Source organism: Apis laboriosa, unplaced genomic scaffold (genome assembly GCF_014066325.1).
Source record: "Apis laboriosa isolate Shangri-la unplaced genomic scaffold, ASM1406632v1 scaffold202_cov151, whole genome shotgun sequence".
NCBI classification, from domain to species: domain Eukaryota; kingdom Metazoa; phylum Arthropoda; class Insecta; order Hymenoptera; family Apidae; genus Apis; species Apis laboriosa.
The window spans coordinates 594,872-615,478 of NW_025222291.1; the positions used below are offsets into that span (position 1 = coordinate 594,872).

At 37.7% G+C, this 20,607-nt stretch overlaps 1 protein-coding gene across 1 annotated transcript in view; it reads left to right on the forward strand.

Annotated features, from left to right (window-relative positions):
- The first annotated feature begins 8,819 nt into the window (after positions 1-8,819).
- LOC122712575 (microtubule-associated protein Jupiter) overlaps positions 8,820-20,607 on the forward strand; it is a 28,573-nt gene continuing 16,785 nt past the window's right edge. Inside the window, exon 1 of the mRNA XM_043932341.1 lies at positions 8,820-9,558. Coding sequence (XP_043788276.1) covers positions 9,497-9,558 — 62 coding nt within the window. The 5' untranslated portion in view covers positions 8,820-9,496. The remainder of the gene's footprint in view (positions 9,559-20,607) is intronic.

Below are 20,607 nucleotides of genomic sequence, written 5' to 3' on the forward strand. Positions count from 1 at the left end.
TGTTGAAATACTTACTCTCTTATAAGAAATTTCTCTACACAGTCGTTAAAAATACGATCGAGAATCTTAATCACACGTGAAATTAAGAAAATTATTTTTTGAGAGATCCAATCCATACACAATTCCTTTGTATATTATAAATAAATATAATTAAGTATAATAGAAATATCAATGCACATATATTATTACCCGTAGTAAAAATATCTCGTGCCACAAAAAATTAATATATTACAACGTAGTGATACAACATGATATCATTACATTGATTTCAACCCATACACTCTTCCAGATAAGAACAACACGGATACAAGCGAGTATATATTTTCACCAGAGAGACAGACACCCTTCGATTACTCGGAATAAACGCTTCTCGAGAACGATCTTTAAACCATGGCCATCCAACCGACCGTGGCCAACAATTTTTTCGCCTTTCCTCGCGACGGTATTAATCTTTTCAACGCCGTGGGTGCTCGTAAACGTTGGACAGACACGCGCCACGTGTATTTTCAGACAATCGGCGAATTTATTCGTCCCGTGGGCGTTCGTAAACGCATTCGTCACGTACCTTTTGCGCGTTCAACGATCGACCCCGTGGCCCCGTGGTTATCTCTCGCGGTGACGCTCGATGACGGCCGGTCTACACGATCGTTTACTCGTTCGGGAAACGGAAGTGGTCGTGGTAGTCGAGCTTAGCCCGTTTCCTCTGTTCTACTTAATTCTCAAATAATCGGTCATTGTGTGATATAATGCAATCGAATATAATACCATCCGAATGATTGGATTGCGATAACTTGTTTAAAATTAATTATTTCTTTTATATCCAACTCGATCGGGTTTGAGAAGAAAGAAAATATTAAAATACTCGGTAAAATTGTCACATCGTCGAAGATTGAGCTCAATTTATTTTTCTCTTCTTTTAATCCTAAAAGATTATACGCACGTCGTTGAAGACGGTTAAAAATCAAACGGTCCAAGATAAATCCGCTTTCCAGACGGATGGTGTCGAGAAACGAGCATCGTAACCCTCTGTATACGCGATTTCGAATCGAGCGATCTCGAAGATGACGAGTTATTAGGGGCACGTTCCTGCAACGAGATCTCGAGAAAAAACCGTGCGTGCCGGTGAAAATGTCCCGTTTTCGTCGCTGCTGCCACCCATGAAGCTTCTTCTTCTCGCTTAATATCCGATCCAGGATTTATTCTTCTCCTCCGTGACGCAACGGACAGAAGAATCGAGCGGCCCGTTTCCGGTGGCCGCTAATGCATGATTTATCATTCGAGATTTGTATCTCGTAACCGATTTCTTTGCCACGGCTTTATGCAAATTGAGCACGGGTTTATCGCACGATCCCATGTGACACGGGCCGCAATGGAAGAACGGGGGAATCGGAAGCCTCTCGTAAACACGGATTAATATAGATGTGAATGAATGTCTGGCCGGTTTGGTTGGCGAATTTCTCGAAAGTATCGGGGAAACGATGTGTTGGAATTTCTTCTAGAATTTCTATATAACGAGCCTTTCGAGAGAGGATTTCACCGTTTCGTCATGGAAAGGCTTTAAATGGGAACGCGTTAGATTTGTTTTGTTAGTCTTCTTCTTTCTTTCGTTATTATTACTTTTCTTTTCTTTTCTTTTCTTTTTTTTTTTTTCTCGTCGTGTCACGAGGACGACGACACGGATCGAATCTACGATAGGTTTCTTTGGGATAGCTCTCTTTCGAGGACCTTTTGTATTCTTTCTCACCTCGTGATAACGTTATAAATAGAAAGGAATCGTGATGGAAGGTCGAGGGATTTGCTGCCCCTTTCCTCGTCGCTCCTCGTCGATAGGGATAAAATTATCGGAGATTTTTCTTCGCGCATGATTATCAAAAATATACACAGAAAAATCCAAAATTCAAATCTCGAAAGTCGATTATCAGATGATTAGACGATACTAAAATTTAATAATATCCATTAACGATATCCTTCTTCTTCCTTTAAAAACGTAAATCGTTTCGTGAAATTTCACAAATTGAATACGAATTATTATAAAGATACGATATCGATCGTTTCTTCCCCAAAGTCGAACATCCGCGCGTGTAATTCGAGCCCGCGAACTTTCATACCGTTTGAGCATGAACGATGAAAATTCATGAGACGGCGTTTCCTTTCTTGCTGGTGGAACATTGCGCACGTGTTATCGGTGATAAGCAACGGGATCGAAACACAGGCGGAGATTAATGAAAGCTGAAAGCGGATGGAGAGAGAAAGAGAGAGAGAGAGAGAGAGAGAGAGAGAGAGAGAGAGAGAGAGAGGAGGAGAGGGGTCACTCTTTTTCCCGGGGAAACATCGAAAGTAAGATAAATCATCCGGGGTCGAAGAGATGGCAAACGGCCGTGGTTTACGTCGAAGCAGCCGTGGAAAAAAAAAATGGGCATTAAGCATAAATTATTGGCCCATATACACGGGGCCGGCCCGCTTCGATACGATACCACTCGCATTCAGCTCGATTGCGATTCTATGACTCGCGATCGATTTTTTCTCGGAACAATGTGCGCGTTGTACGCTTTATCTATCCGAGGAATCCGGTATGAAAATTATTACCCCTCCATTATGAATTTATTGTCTTTTAATACAGTTGTTCGTCCGGCTATCGTTCAATTTTATTATTAAAGCCAGTTGTCATCCAGACAAAGACGTTGATATATTTAGTTTTAGAAATACGTATTTTGATTGAATTTTATTTTTATTTCGAGATATGGCATATAGAAAATTAATTAAAAATTTGTCCGTGAAGTTCGATCTATCGGGAAAAATTATAAATGAAATTTTATAAATAAATTCGATTCGATTAATGATGTATCAATTAAAGAGACTCGTTATAAGATTCACAATCGTACATGGAAAAATATAAATCTCGAACGAGCATCGACGTTGCACGATCGAGATCGATCAAAGGTTGATTAAGCAAGCAAAACGATGCTGGCAACGATACAATGTCAGTCTCTATTGCGAAGATAGATTCGATTCGCCGTTGAATCATCTTCTTCCCCACTGCGTTTTTTGCGCGCTTCAGAGCATTCATTGTCAAGGTTCTCGTCTCTTTTTTTCCAAAGTTCTCTAAAGTCTCTACAAGATATCCAATAGAGATCTCTCTCCCTCCCCTCCTGTGTTCCAATCCTCTTGTTCTTCGTTCGAACGTAGAAACAATTTCTCTCGAAAGCGCAGACTTATCTTTCCATCCGTTTAATCGTCTCGCTGATAGATCTCCACCCACCCACGATCCATATCTAGTCCCACATGCAATTTGATGACGTAAGATTGAATTAGAATTGATGGCTAAATTATGCTTAAACTTAAACGCTTAAATAAAAAAAACTGATTATTGTATACGTATCTTCATCGAAATAATCTTTCTTCCCTTTTACCACGAAACTTCTTCTCCCATTTCCTCGAATCTTCTCAACTCTCTTAAGACGCTTAAGATTAACGTAAGAAACGCTTCGCTTCGTTTCGTTTCGTTTCATCGCGATCCATACAAAAGTTCCCATAAAAATCATCCTACGTCATTTCGCTCGTTTCATTTCACGATTAAGAATAATGAACGCGGCAGCCTACTTCTTCTTATTACCACCACCCTGATTATCACCTATATATCCGGGATGCTTCCACGTGGCCGGTCAAGCTAGATTTACGCGAGATCCTTTGCCGATGGATTTACCACGAACGAATCTAATCGCCGTTAACCCATATTATACGGCTATATTTTTGATTACGCGAAAGGAGGGATTTCGGCGTGGAGTGGTATATAATCGTAAAAATAAAATATCTCGGATTCCAGCGAGCGAGAGGTTCTTCTAATGTTAGCTCGGTGTATTTTAGCGCGGTTAGCTTTTCCTTCTGCTTGTTTTAACGTCCTCAAACTCAACCCTGCGCCGAGACACGCGCTCGAAACGGAAGCCGAGCGCATAACCGCGTTTCGGTACCGTTTCACTAAGAACACGGCTCGCCATTCCCATTACACGAACGTGCTCTCGTGCAATTCGTGTGCTGTGACCGTGCCTCTCAGTCTCGGCCTATCGGATACCGATTATTATGCGTTTCAAGCTTGTGTACATTTACGCCCCTTACGTTTACGTTCTCTCGATAATTTCGAGCGGAGGAAAAAATATTATTTTTATTCTTGCTGGCTTCGGTGAAAGGGTTTTAGGGAGTTATTTCATTTTTTGAAATGAAAAAGAGATTTAGAAATTTATTATTTGGTCAATTTTTTGGTAAAGATACAAGTTAAAATAACAAGTTTTTATTCTTCCATCTCTTTATAAGATCTTTACAATTTATTCATCAATTATTCATCAAAATAAAGTTATTCTTATTTCTTATTATAATAAAGATTATATAGATTTTTATATAGATTTTATATAGATATTTAGATATTATATAGATTTATTATAATAAAGACTTATAATTTCGTTAACTAGAGGAAACGCTGTACAGTGACGTTTCGCTTAACATTTCAGAACGAATCGTTCTGTATCTCCACCTGAGATACCTGGACCAAAAATTCCAATCAAAAAAAAAAAAAAAAAAAAAAAAAAGAAAAGGAAGAAAAGAGAGGATTGCAAGGATAAAAAAATCGCACGAATTCTCACAAAAACCTTAAAGATGAAAAGAAGAAGGGAAAGAGTTGCTCCCTGTATTTACCGCTGGGTGAAATCGGCCGGTAATCTTCTCGCGATAACGCGAGAAAGAGATGGCGAGACGGGGAAAAAAAGAAAAAAGAAAGAAAGAACGAGGAGAGGGGGGGAAAAATAAAGAAAGAAGAAAAGTCACTGCTATATTTACCATAGCAAAACCCGCGTGAACGCGATATAACGCGATTCCCATTATGAGGCGTGGAAGAAACACCGTGAAGAATGGGAAACCGTACTGTTCAGTAGGTAGGATCCAACGAATGCTCGTTGGATTGAATGAAAGAGTTAGCCTTGGTATTCTTTATCGTGGAGCGGAAATAAGGTTGGCCACGCAAACGATCGTAGTACCGGCCTGTTAAACGCACGCTACGTATAGTATTATACTCCTTGACGAAATGTTTTCAGAGATTCTGTATCTTTTTATAATCGTCCAACGATCCGTCCTTGTTTTATTACATAAATCCGCGGGCAATTAGCGTATATTTCATATATATATATATATATATATATATTTCTTTGGCTCGTCGATCCGCGAGAATCTTTACGTCGATCTCCAATTATCCGTGGAAATAATCGGTAGAATTTATCGGGAACCGGTTTCGATTAAATCAAATCCAACTGCGATCGCGAGCGGATTCAATTCTGTAACCGTGAATGTTCGTATGTAGGTAATCTTGGAGATATTTAAATTTTATATCTTTGCAAATAGATAATAAAATAATTGTTAATAAAGGCGATAGAATAAATAGAATTTCATTGTTGGACTCGAAGAGAATCCTTTTAATAAGAATTTCGACTTAAGATGTCGACAAATCTAGCAATTTACGAGCTCGATTTGCATAAATTATTCACCCCCTGACAAATTCAAATAAATGAAATTTTACTATTGTATCGTTACTGTGCGTAGAATAGATCCGTTTTTATGGAGGGTGTAGGAATTTTTATTGATGACATTTATTATATATAATTCAAGGAAGATGGTGGTGTTTCAGAGAGAGAGAGGTGATCTCTGTATGTGAATACAACGTTAGAACATTTTGGAATAAATGTAGCGGGGAAAGTATACGTGTATGCAGATATCTTTCTCACCCTCCGTTAGAGTAGTCGTCCTAGATACGGAGAACAAAGGGTGCTGACTCAGACGTGTACTCCCCCTGCTATCCATAGAGCGTAAACATCTTGCAAATTCGATTCTGAATATTCTATCTGCAATCTTGGAGAATGATATTAGAATCGAGTAGAATGTCTCATGACAATTTTTAGATTTTATTATTATCTCAGAGGAAGACAAGCAATAAAACAAATCGATAACAGAAGAGTTCAATCGTAATTTAAAAAAATTAGGATCTGATTTTTTAAGATTCTTTAAAACTCGAATTAAATTTGATTGGAATTTTTCCAAAAGTACATTAACTACGATGATAAATGATCCACGATATTTCTTTCCATTGATCCCAAGAAAAATAAACTTATCCCTTGATCCCTTATCGTTTGGAGAAACATCGTAAACTCATCTATTTTTCCAGCATGAAGAACACATTCCTTTCGATATTCCTGAATTCGTCATCGAATAAACATCGATCCGTCCGCACTTCAGAGGCGTCGACGAAATTAACCCTCGCGGTTCATCCCTTAAGCTCGGTTTCCAGTAACTCGATGCCTCTGGCGGTCGTGGAGGAGGAAGTCGGCAGGGGATGGGGTCGGCAATTTAATCAGCCGATTACTCGAACAGCGTCACGAGACCGGTCGAAAAACATCCCCAATCAGTCTTCCTGCAACCCTTTTCAATGTCCCTTCCCTTCGAAACCTTTGAAATTTTTTATCCGTCGCTTGTTGACGAGGGTCAAGCCCCTAATTCACACCTATTCTCTTCTCTAAAGAGCGCACACAAAGAGTAAACATTATTAATAACTGCAATGATGCTCTCGGATCAAACAACTTTCTTCCCTTAAAAAAAACACATTTCACCTTATTTAGATAAAAATCTGTATAATTACAACCTGTAATATAATTGTACAAATTATCATTACTTCATTCATCCAATTTTTACTTTTAATGAAAAATCAAATGAATACGTTCGATGGAGAGAAAAAAAAAAAAAAAAAATTGAACGCGACCGTGAAAGGGTTAAATTATCCGGCACGCGAACTAATGTTATTTTTCTTATTTAATCATCAAGTTCACGCACCGTAAAGTTTTTCACTTCGATGTGTGCTGCGCACAATTCGCGAAATGACAGTGTTTTTCCCGCTATACTCGCGTGCCACGTCGAGAAACACGCGAATAACACGTGATAACTATCAACGGTGTAAAATCGCGATGAACACGGTGAAGAACTCTACGAAGAACTTTCGAGCTTTGTCGCTTTTTAATTTTACGTAGAATCGATGAAAGAATTTCGAGAAAATGGGACACCGATTCTTGATGCGGCCAACAACTTTTACATTCGATCGATGTTAGTGCAGAAATAATCGCAAAATTATTTTTACGATGAATAGTGGAGAGCGTGAAACGGGAAATAGAGGATTTGATTTGGGTTTGAAAAGTGTTTATGATAGTTGGATAGTTGTATAAGTAGTATCGATGTAAATATGAGTAAACGTTCGGCAAATTTTTTAGGTTAGATTTCACGAAAGTTTCGATGGAATATACGCGCTTTGATGAATTCATCCTTGATGCGACATCATAAATGCATTTTTAATGTGAATTCTTTTCAAGCTTATGCATCGGTATGTACGTGTCTTTTTTTTTTTTTTTTATCTTTAAAATATATATATATAAAAGAGAAGCCTTCATTTTCCACTCTGTTTCTTGGAATTTAATTAGTTCAATGTCGGTGAATACGTATTACGCCAAAAGTGTTTCCTATCTTATTACTCCTTGTTACTCCATTAACCCCCTATCACCCTTTTCTCGTGTACTAGATTACCGCGTATCTACTACCAGTGTCTACTCATACATCTAATCATATCTGCACTTATTTGCATCTAGTTACTTTTTTCGTTCTTTCTCCAGTTACCTCTACTCGTTCATCCTCGCATTCAATCTTCATCTAACCATCTCTTTTTCCCGCTCCCGTCTCGATCTCACATCTATTCGCATTTGTCTTCGCTTCTTCCACTTAATTCTCCATTTAATCGCGCCTAATTACCTCTCCTCTCTCTATCTCGCTCATCCTATCGATATCTACTCTCGCATCCAGCGTCATCCCCTCCCCTTCCCTCTTCCTCCTCCTCTCTCTCTCTCTCTCTCTCTCCGCGTTTTACTCGCTCCTACTCGCTTCAACCAACGCATCCACCAACGCATCCGCCTCTGGCGGCGTCGAAAGGCATCCCTAACGATCGGCGCAGCCCTTGACGCCGCGTTCTCCACTCTCTCTCTCTCTGTCTCTCTCTCTCTCTCTCTCTCCGTCCCTTTCTCTCCCCCACCCCTCTGCGCTCATTATCTCCTGTGCGCGGTCCGTGTCCAGCGCACGTGCATCGGCCTGCACATGCAGCGACAACGCAGCGATTCCCTACACGGAACCGACGATCACCACCACCGTCCTCTCCCTCCTCCTCGCGCGTGTCCTCTCCATCAGCCTCTCCCCTCCTCCTCCTCCTCCTCCTCCTCCTCCTCTCGCCTCCAGTCGCGCGTATTGATTGAGGTGAATGCACGACGCCGGCGTCGGCGTCGTCGGCCTTTCCGCCGTCGGGGGTGGAAGTGCATACAACCATACTGCGCCTGGTTTATCCCTCGCCTCTGCTGCCGGTGCCGTCGATGATGGAATGGAGGTGGTTGATGGTGGTTCCGCGCTGGATGAAAACTCTCTGGTGGTCGTGTATGTATGCACGCGGTGGTGCAGCTTCTGCGTGAAACGTGAACGCAAACGTGAAGCGACGAAGTTGGACGAGGATGAGGATAGGGCGAGGGAGAGAGAGAAAGAGAGAGAGAGAGAGACGATCGAGGACTGGATGAGCTTGCGAGGAAGGGAGAGAGAGAGAGACGCGTACGTGTGCGATGAGGATAGAGAGAATTATATACAAGGAGAAAAGGAGAGGGGGAGAGTCAGGCTGAAAGGGAGCTTGCACACAGGGTGGAGCGGGGAGAGGGAGGCGGATAAGGTGGGAGGGAGAGAGATGGAATAGCGGGAGAGAGAGAGAGAGAGAGGAGGGAAGCACCGATGGAGGAGGCATTATATACCGCTGGATCCTCATTGGGCTGCCAGTTTCTCGGCTGTACGCGGCAACGATTGTACCTCTGCCTCGATAAACGATATTATTATTATTATTATTATTGTTATTCGTGACCTTATCCGGCTTCAGAATCGGTTTCAAGATCGTTTTGAGAAAAAAAAAATAACAACAACAACAACAACAAAAACAACAACAAAAACAGCAGGAAACAAAGGGAAGAGGGACGGAGCTCGCAGAGTTTCTTTTTCTCTCTTCCGTCTCTCGAGTCAAGGACACACACAGATTCTGCGAGAGTTGCAGCTTCTGGAAGCTCGTCGTCGTCTTTGTCATCGTGTCTGGATATTGATCTTTCGTTCCCTTTTTTTTTCTTTTCTTTTCTTTTCTTTTCTTTTCCTTTCCTTTTCTTTCCTTTCCTTTCCTTTCCTTTTCTTTCCTCCCTTAACACCGTTTCTCATCTCCGTTTCGTCCAACTCTTTTGCGCAACATCGGGAGAAACTCTCGCGACACCGAGAGGGCGAGGACGACAACCGTCTCTGTTTGCTGCTGGCTGTGTGCACCGCAGACGCGAGTTATCTACCTCGGCGGAAGAGCGGAAGACGTAGCGGAGGGTGGACGCGGGGGAGTTTTTCGGAGGAAAGAGGAACGATGGCCACTTACGCGACCTATAGACACGTCGAGCTCGACAATGTTGGATACGGAAAGAAAAGGTAAGAGTAGACCCGGAACCGATACTCTTGTCCGCCTCTTTACCGCACTGCGGCTCTTATCGACTCAATTCGTCGGATATCCAATTTGCTTCCTTTCGGGGATTCTTTTTATTTTTTTCTTTCTTTCTTTCTTTTTTTCTTCTTTTTTCTTTACGTGGTTCAAATTTCATTGGTGTATTTTTATTACTCGATCAGTTGTTACGATTGTTATATCTGTGTGGAAATAGAACTGTCAGTTTGACAGTTAGTTTGTCAAAGAATATTAGGAAAAATAGATATTTTAGAATTTTAATAAGATTCGATCTTTATTTAAATATTTATATTTATCAAATTCTCGAGGATGGAAGGAGGGAGGATTGTGAAAGTGGGAGGAAAAATTTCATCGTATTTTTCAATTTTACTAGGGATGAAAGTTGATAAGGATTTTCTGGGTGCTTGTGGAGACAGGATGCGGTAGAATCCACCGTGAACCGTGACTGGCGCGATCGATCTGCATTCTCACGAAGCAGTCCTTGAATCTTGACGCAGCTTTGGAAACTGTGCTGCAGCGCTCTCGTCGCCATCGTCGAAACAACGTCCTGAAAATTCCAAGTTCAATGCCGACGATAATCTTCTTTTTATCCGTTTCCTTGTCCGCCCGAAACTTTTTTTTTTCTTTCTTTCTTCGATCCATTAGGGGAAAACTTCATCTTTCATCTCGAAACGAATACAATTTCTCTTCTCCTAAGAAAATTTGCGTCAAAACGATCTTTCCGTTCAACGTTTCCTGTTCCACTGTAAAACTTGCTGTTGTTTTCGTAGACAGAGGATAAACAACTGTTACACACCGGTATTCCAGAGCAAAGTGTTTTATCTGTGGAATTAGTTAACCGGCTTCCGTGATAAAAATTGTCGGGAGAGCTTCCCAGGAAATGGCACATCCTTTCGGAGGAATTTTCTAATTGCACGCACGATGAAACCGGCGAACATGATTCTCGAACGATCTTTCGACTTCATTGCTCGCTTCATCCTCAACTTCGATATTAATTAATATATCTCGTTCATCATTAATTTTTCCATTCCATTCCATCAGAGATATTTTGAAATCGTTTATTTCTAGTACAACTTCGCATAATTAATGAGAAATTAGAACGAGGTCGAATTTTGTCGATCAATTGGATACACTTTTTAAATATACTCCTTCATTTAAAAATCTAATAAAATCTGCAAAACGTACGTTATAAGTTATTCTGACGTTTTCAATTTTTATGATACAGGGATTTCACTTTAGAAAATTTGATCAGAATGATTATGATGATGACTCTGTGTCTTGAAAATTATTCTTCTTGGAATAACATTGATTATATAGTTTCTTCGTTCGAAAAGTTTTGAGGCCAGGCGCATGCTTGTTTCGAATCAATTTGTACACGCGTATATTCAGTTTGCTTTTACTCTCACAACCATAAGTTATAGATCGTGCTAAGCAATGTAATCTATTGAGGGGGAGGAAAAAAAAACCTGCTAAAAAATTAATTTGCATTATCAGTCATCGAACGAATAAATAATATATTATTTTTTCCTTTTCTTCTTTATATTATCCCATTGTACGACACGATTGTAATTAAATTTTTCTCGTCTCGATGTTTGCAAGATCTTTGAAAAATTGAACGAAAGAAATGAATTCTACATACTTGTGAAGTATTCCGTATCGAGATCTCTTTTTATCCCTCTCTGGAACTAGATCTTCTTCCAAATAAAACACGTCTTTACGTGTCAAAAAGTCGAGACGACACCGAAAATAGAGGAACAGAGCGGAACACAAGTCGGGCTTAGTTAGAAAGCGTGACTGTTACTCTATACCGTGTACACGTCTCTGTTCGAAGCCTTAGGTGCTTTAGAAAACATTTAGAACCGGCTGATTACACTCATACTCTTTCCTCTGTGGAAAATATTCCATTTTTTACTAGAAATAGATCGAAATTTAATTTTTAATTCAATACGAAACTTTGCGAGGTTTTCAAAATTCTTGAGAGAAGCACGGAATGCTCGCTTCTTTTCTTCTCTTTCTTTCTTCGAAGAATATATTATTTTTGTCGAGAAATCTGTAACATTATTTTCTTTTTTTTTTTTTTTTTTCTTCTCTTCCAAGAAGTTATTATTCTCAAATTTTGATTCGATCGAAGTTATTTTTGAATCGATAACAACAAGTCAAGTCAAAATACGAACGAAGTTTTGAATAAGAAACTTTTTTTAATTGAGATTACTCGCGTCGACGCGATATCTGAACGCAAGTTACGATTTTCAGGAGAAAGTTTGAGAAGTTTGAGAAACACTTGAACGAAAGATTTCTGCAATTGAGCTTCGTTTAATGGTCAACGCCCTCGAGTAATTGACGTGTACGCAGTACTTGAGTGTAATTACACGGATGTCACCTCCGACCAGTTCTTGCTTAATTGCCGCCATGATTTTTCGCCTTGCTATGTGAACATTTCATAAAAAAAAACGTGATCTTTTATGATAAATCCTCTCGAGGAGATATCGATAGAGTTCAATAGAATCTTTGTAAAATGAATTTCAACTCCAATCCTTTCGATATTTGAGATTTTTGGTTTAAGGATATCTTCGCCATGAATTAAGAGAAAATGAAATAATCAAAATAGAATCTTTTTGTTATTCTATGAGAATTTCTTTATGACGATGGTTCTCAGTTGTCTGTCAGTAAAATTCTGTTATTATTATTCGAGCAGATTCTTCGTCTGTCTAAGAAGCACTTTGAAACAAAGATAGGATAATGGATATTTTTCAAAATGGTCGATATCTAAGCCTCGAAACTTCACCTATCGTAAACTTTTGATATCGTGTTTTCAAACTTTATTGTTCGATATAACACTTGTAAGTCAAGGCAGTGGAAGTTTTTAAATTCAGTTCTGCAACTCGAATCGATCGAAGAATATTATATTTCGAGTTGAATTATTAATTTACCAATATATGATATAGACGAATCTTTTTTCCTCAATATTTTTTTTAGAAAACTGACTTTACTAAACTTTTCAGAGCTTTCCAATTACAAGCTACGATTCTTCCAATAATCTCCAAAGCCAAAAAAAAAAAAAAATCCAGAAACAATTCGATCGTCCAACAGTATCCTCCTCTTTCTCCTCCAATCCTGTTTGCACCTGTAAATCTGAAACAATGAAGGGGGGTGCAAAGTCACGACACCGGAGGAACTCGGTTATCGTTCCAATCTGATACGTGTCTTCGAGATCGATGCTTATCCGCCCTGGTCCCGGTGACGAGCTCTTCTCGTCCGTGCTTTCCCATCGATATCCCCCCCCGTTATAATGGTTGCTCTATACAAGCCCCACGATACAGTACAGCCTTTGTCCTCGAGTGATAAACAAGCCCATCCCTGTCGCGGGAGAGCTTCTTCGCTCCGTCATCTTTCGAACCTGTTTCATGGAACGAGATCGTTTAAAAAAAAAAAAAAAGCACGGTGTTTAGAAGGTTTACGTGGCGAGCTTCAATCCCGTGCGAGAATTTCAAGAATTCATCAATTTTTTTTCCCATGCCATTAGCTTCTTTCGATCGATACGAAATTTTTAATATATTTTTTTTTTTATATTTTAATATATTTTTTATATTTTAATATATTTTATATTTTAATATATTTTTTTTAATATATTTTTTTAATATATTTTTTTTTTTCCATGGTATTAATTTCTTTTTTGATCGAGGACTAGATCGCAGTGGGATGATTGGAAGTTTGTTCTCGTTGAGGAGTTAAGAATGATTCTTTTAAAATTTTATATTATACGTAAATTACTTTTTTTTTTAAGTTATTTTATCATCGTATATTTTAGGCTAATAATTGTATCTCTCGTAATTTCTCCAGATCTATCGAAATAACACTTTTATTAATTATTTTATCCAGATTTTGACTATTTTTTAACATTTGTGTTCTGGAATCACGTTTACAAATTTCGATTAAAGTTGTTGTGCGCGAATGATTGATCGATATATATTCCCTATTTTCCTATTTTTAATTCTAGAAATTGAGAGAAGCCAGAAAAAAGCCTTCTATTTCTCTACATACGCGTGACTTAAGGGGTTAATGATCCAATTACGTAATTTCTCCTAGAAACCTGGCCTATGTATAATTCAAAACGCCAAAAGGATCATCTGGTATCGTGCATCTAGATTCTTTTTTCTTCCAATATATCTTCTTCAGATCTTACGTAAGCACAGGCACACGTAACCAGAAGAAGTATCTTTGCACCTACGTCCCGCTTCTTTCTTTCCACCAGTTGTTTGTTTCGCGTCGCTGATTTACTGGTAACGGGAGAAGAAGCTATAAAGAAAACGTTGACCGACTATCCTCCTGTTAAACCGATTCATAATTCAGAGAGAAATTTTCCATATGGATTTCATACACGTGTCAATAATATTTTAAAATTTAACAATAATAAAATTAACAATTAAATAAAATACTTTATTTATTTATAATTCTCAACAATTAGCAATATTTTTCATTTCAAACAACAGATCTTTTGAACGATATTATTTATATTATTAAACTCAACTCGTTCTAGATTTAAATTTATTGAATATCCCCCTAATTCGATTAAACGAATAATTCTGCGCAAGGAAAATATATTGTCGAATGCTACTTTAATGCAATTTAATTGGAATTTCTTCCTACAATTTCTCCCCCTGACTTATTTGCGAATCCGTATATAAGGTTGACCGATCTTGACCTGGACAGAACTTAAGCTTAAACCGTTCGGGATTGCTGCCAGCTGGAAAATCGCTAGACCAGCCCGTCTGTCGCCAATTCTCGATCGATTATCGTGATCGAATAAGAAAAAAAAAAAAAAAAAAACCTGAAATCTGGGTGAAGAGGAGGGGTAGATCTATCGTGTGCAAAATTGCAGCTATGCGAACGCTTATCTTACTGCATTGCAGTGTGGATAATAAATTCAGGGGGATGACGTATTGAAAGATTTGACTGAACAAGGAATAATAGATGAGCAAAAGAGGATTCTTCGGAGGATTTGCATATTAGAGTGGATTTGATCGACGATTTTGGGGATTGAGTATATTGAAATACTTACAAAATTACAAGAATTTTGATATTAATATATTTCATTACTGTTTGGAAAAATTTTCCAAATATCGTGAAATAAATACAAATTTTAATTCGAAACTATTTTTGATCTAAAAAAAAAAAAAAGAAAGAGAGAGAAAAGTTAGGAAAAATTTGTTCTAATTTGTTGATAAATTGATTGGAGCGATAATTGGACGGATAATTTGTACGAGTGAGTCATAGGACGGAGAAGTAGTAGATTCGAAAGAATCCCTTTAAGGGGATCCAATTCTGGAATAATTATCAATCGACGATTAACCTTTTCAACGAGTCCTTTCCTAACGAGGATAATAAGATATATACGTGATTAAACGACGCGTGGGCGGGATGCGTTTTTTTTATTTTCTTTTTCTTTCCAAGCTCGACTCGTGTCCAGTCCTCCTCCTACTTGTCTCGCTCGAATCGTCGAAACGATTTGCAAAATGCGCGTCGTATTACATTGGAATTGTTAATTGTATCGATTTCAGACTTATTCGATATATGTTAATGAACAAGTGTTCTTAGAATTGCGGATGTTTCTGCTTCTATTCTGCTTCCCACTTGACTACTTGTTCGATAGACAGTTTATAAAATGTATAGTGAAAACAAACAGTGTTACTTTATTTTTGAAATTTTAAAAAAGGGTGTTTATTCAAACTTATGTTCTTATCGGGAAATCAGATCAAATTTCATTTTAATTATTTAATAATTAACGAATATATTATTCGAGTTCAAATGTAGATAAATAATATATTTGATTTAAAAATGAAACGATAATCGTTTTCTACCTTTTCTTTAAACATCCTTCGCAAGTGAAAATAAACGTATCTTCGAGTCTTCCACGACGATCATTTTTCTTCGAAAGATTGCGCACATCATCAACATCGAGTATATTCACACGGATCGAAGTGTAACGAAGAATATTCGCCATCGTCTTCCACGCTACGTGTGTTTCGCGTGTGTAAAACGAGTCGATATATATATAGCTCTTCCACGTGGATCGAAAAATATCGCGTTACAAGAAACGAGACGTTCTTTCCGGATCCCTTGGTATGGGGTTACTCACCCCCCATTGTCCGCTGGACACGAAAGGGTGGACACGCATTCGTGCCCCCCCGCGGTGGCGGCTTCCCCCTCGTGAACTCGTATACTCTCTATGGATATTGTTCCTCGGGGCTTCCTAGGAGAAAAGACGGATTTTGCGAGCGTGGAAGCCCTTGGATGAACCCGACTCTGTCTGGACCTTATCAATTTTTTTTACTTTCGCTGTTTTTTTATTTTATATTTTTTCGTTTCGATAAATTCTTTGTGAGAATTTTATAAAATATTGTATCTTGATTGAGTCCTTAGTCTTTCTACATTTCTGTTAATTTTCGAATTATCCCCCTAGGGATTTAAATTTTGGATTCCTCGTTTTCCTAGAGATCACTAGTTTTCTTATATTCCCATTAATTCCCTAGATTTTCTTGGTTCTCCTAGCTTTCAAAGTATTTCTAGTTTTTTCTAAGTGTCTTTAGTTTTACTAGATTAGATTTAGATTTCTAGTTCCTTGCTTTTTTAATTTCCCTAGGTTTTCAAGTCTCTTTCTCTTTGTAATTTTCTCATGTTTTTTTTTTAGGTTCTTCTGATTCTTTTCGCTACAATATTATCACAAAGTAATAATATTTAATTCCATTTATTCTAGAATCATGTGATTCGAACGAACACATGGAATCGGGAAACTTAACGTCAGTCTGATAATAGCTCGTGCACGCTATCGGGATAATTTATGGCCGCGGCAAATGATGAGGGTGGATGGATGATTCGGCGGCGAATAACCGAAAATAAAAAATTATCGCCAGATAGCGTGAGAAGTAAAATTCCAGTTTTGCTCGCAAAACTTGATAACAAATTGATAAATTTTCAATTCCACGGATTGTGTATACACACTCGCGATAAATGGTGTTGACGAGAAAATCAGAAAGTTTTTGCTGTCGAAACGGCGTCACCCGTGTTTTACAAACGCACACTTTCACATAAGTCAAACATTAGTTTAACGATTCTCTCGTATCCGTTATCACGATAATTTACGACCTTTGCAGACGATCATTTAAGAATGTTCCACCGATGATTCATTTCGCGATAATCGAAAAATAAAATTTATTCCCAACTAATATTGACGCTCACTTACTCACATTTTTCAAATGTGAAAACATTATGAAAAATTAAAAATACATAATAATCGATATCTCTTTCCCTTTCTAACAATTTATCCAAAAAATTATCCACAAAATTAGCTTAAAAATTTAATCTCTCCACGCTACTTGCATCGATCCAAATTCCAAATTATCGAGTCCTTCAACCTTCAAATCTTCGAAATCTTCGAAAAAATTTCACGAGAAATGAACGAGGCATTTCTCTGTTGATGTCTCGATTGGCCACAACCACCTACACCGATCGTATTATATTTATAACGACCGCTTCCACGCGGAGCATTGACTCTGTCCGACCCGTTCACGGACCGTGATAAGGCTGTGGAAGCGGATCGATCGCGGTCTACTCTTCGCCGCCCGATAATCATCACCGCTATCTCTTTCTGTCCCCGCTCGATAACTCATACTTTGTTCCACGATCGTTTCCTGTGCATTATTCAGGGCCACGGGACGTGAACCTCGAGCCAACACCTGAATAGATTCCGCTGAGAAACGCGATATCCACGTCCCCTTGTCTCGAACGTCGTGGATAAATTCGTCCAACGGCATCCTGAATCGATTGAAAAATTAGGTCGCAACGTTTTTAGGTTAAATCACGTGTTCAACATCTCTTCGTCGAAGATTTTGTCGATGGCGATTTTGTTTCGAGCAACGGTGTTCCTCTTGAAGGTGTTGCATCGTTACCGATAGATCGAAATAAATTTTTGATAATTACGATTATCCGCTTAGTTAAAGCGGATAGACAGGCCAAAGCAACGTCTCTGAATCGTTGGAAGGACGAGTTTTAAACGGACGATTTCACCGGAACCGAATAAGTCGATCGATTACAGAGATTGAATCGGCCGGGCGGAGGCGTAATTGGCCAATTAGTTAATTTCGCGTAAACTTCGTCTATTACTTAGTCCACGATCCATTGCACAAAGTTGCACCGAATGTTTTCTACCGATCCGGTTTCCTTATACGGATCTCGATCCAAGATCGGGACTCCTCGCGCGTTCTTCCAATAATGCAATTATCTCATCGAGAATTATATTTTATATATATATATTTCGTTGATTAATCAGAGTGAAAATGTATCTGAAAGAAGGCAATTTTTTAAAGAAAATTATTACAGATTGTTTAATCTTTGTGTTGATAAGAAACAATTAGAGTATTCAAATAATAATTTCGATATTTATTGAAGTTTTTATTATTATGAAATGTCCAAAGTATGGACTTGAAGCAGTTTCGCGATTCTTTTAAAAACATAGAAAATTATTATAGAAATTAAAAGTATGAAATAATAATTGGAAAATAATTTTTATATTTTCGATTAAAATTTATTTAATTACTATAAAAATTCGAAAAGGAAATATTATATTTCTCTTTAAATGTATATATTTTCCAAAAGAGTTAATAAAAAGTTCGATAAATTTTATTCAAGCATACGTGAGACAAATAAATCGGGAATAAATCTTCGATTCCTGATCAAGAATTCCGTGTTAAAAAGAGAGAGAGGGAATCGATTACGTCTTGATCTAATCGATGGGATCATTTTTCAAAACGGAATCGTTTCTCTGCGGTCGATGAGTAATTCAAACGATCCACTTAGACTTGCCGATTCGCCGCATTTGCATGCGAATCCTGGCTGTATATGGTTATGCCTGCCGTGTCTCGTGGATGTCGCAAACTTCTTCCTCTGTCAATTGTGACGTTGACGACGTTATTTCTTTCTCCCGACCAACGATTCAGAGTAATAACGTTGGCCTACCTTTTTCTTCCTTATCGAGCAATAAAACTTCTTCTTCGATACATTTTTATATACTTGGATATTGCACAAAGTTTTCGTATATGTATTCTCTGGATTTTTATTTTTCTTTTCCAAAATTATACTTTCGAAAACATCGAATACCTTCAATTTGATCTGCTCTAATTTCTTCAACATATATATGAAAAAAAGAAAAAGAGTTTAATAGCAGATGGCGTGTACCAATAATAATTTTTATTATTATTTTACTATCGTTTGTTATACTTATTAAATCCAGTATCCATTGGAAACTCTTCAAAAAAAAAAAAAAGTAATGGAAATTAATTGTAAAAATTGGGAATGGTAATAATAATATGAATTTATTAATCGAACCAGAGCCCAACTTCTTTTTCGCGAATTTCCAACAATTTCTTCCACGTATCTCCTCACGACACTCGAGAAAATTTACAACCCTATAAACATTGCTGTATCGTATAAAAGAGAATTAAGTATTTATAATAGGCTCGATACTCAAAATTCTTATCTAAATTCTAAACCGCTCCGTACGAATGCAAAACGGTTGCTCGTAACTCGACCACTTAAACCAAATATAGTTGTACGATCTAATTCAGTTGCCCCCGTGGCTGGCCGCCACGACTTATATTATATTCAACTGGCATATATTTATCTCGTATATTTTTACGTTGCATCGATTAAACAGTTATCTGTGTGGCTAAGCGCGTTATCATATATGTTCGTGGGGCGCCAATCCTTCATGAAACGTTATTCGATTAAAAGATCTTTGGTAAGAATAGAATAATCGAGATGGAATATTCAACGATCGGATTTTTTTCGAAGATCTTGCGAAAATTCAATCTGATCGAACTGGAAGAATCTCCTTCTTTCAGACTTATGATTAATTATAATCGAATAATTATCATTGCTCAAAGTACTCCATTTGGACATCAATATTATTACAATTTTAATATCTTTCCTCTTCGAAATTCCATATACTATTGTCTATTTTTGATTATTTATTGATTATAATTTTTAATTATTTTGATGATAATTTATTTTTAATGATAAATTGAAATAAAGTAATGATACAATAAATTAACATTAAAAAAAATCGACGTGTTTGTTTTGCAAGGAAAAGTGATTAAATCAGATGAATATATATTTTTATTCTGCTGAATATAAAGACATTAAGAGTAAGATGGTTAAAAATTTTCCAATCGGCTAGATACTATACGCGTATGTATAGCTTCTGAAGGAAAGTGAAATTCAAGAAATTTTCACGCAGTTGTTGTTTGTATGACGTTCGCAAACTTTATCGTCAGGCCTACCATCGTTACTTGAATTTTGTCTCGTGTCGATGATATTATTGCCGTGCGACAACGTGCTCGACGATTCACACGTGCCGGTTTCACGCATAATTTACGATCGTGACTCGCGTTCATTACGCAACGAGCGTTGTACGTACTGTTGGAACAATCGGATCCGCTCGTGAAAGTTGGCTTCGTACTTGGAAACAGGGTGATTAAGCCATTATCAGCCGTGTGACGCGACTCCAAGAAAGGAAACGACGATTATCCTGAAAGGGGCTCGGATGTTTTTCTTGCTGGAAGCATAATTGCTTGGGTGTTAAGATTTAGATTTGGATCTAGATGTCTTAGATTTCTTCTTCTTCTTCTTCTATTTTCCGGATGAATTGAAAAATTCAGCAAGATAGTTTTTACAGTTTAAAAGTTATACGATGGAAGTAGAATTGCTTTTAGATTTAATTTGATAAATTGTAATTGATGATGATGATGAATCAAGATATGAAATTTTATCGGTGAAGTGGAAGCAGAATTGATTCTGTAGCTTGGGGAAAAAATGATCTCTGATTTCTATTAGTTTTTTTTTCTAATGGAAAGTTTTATGTGTAGAATTGACCATGTTTCATTTTATATTTCGTTTAAGTTTCCCTCTCATTTATTCTTCGTTTTCTCTATATGTGTATTTACATAATAGGTTCAAGATGAATT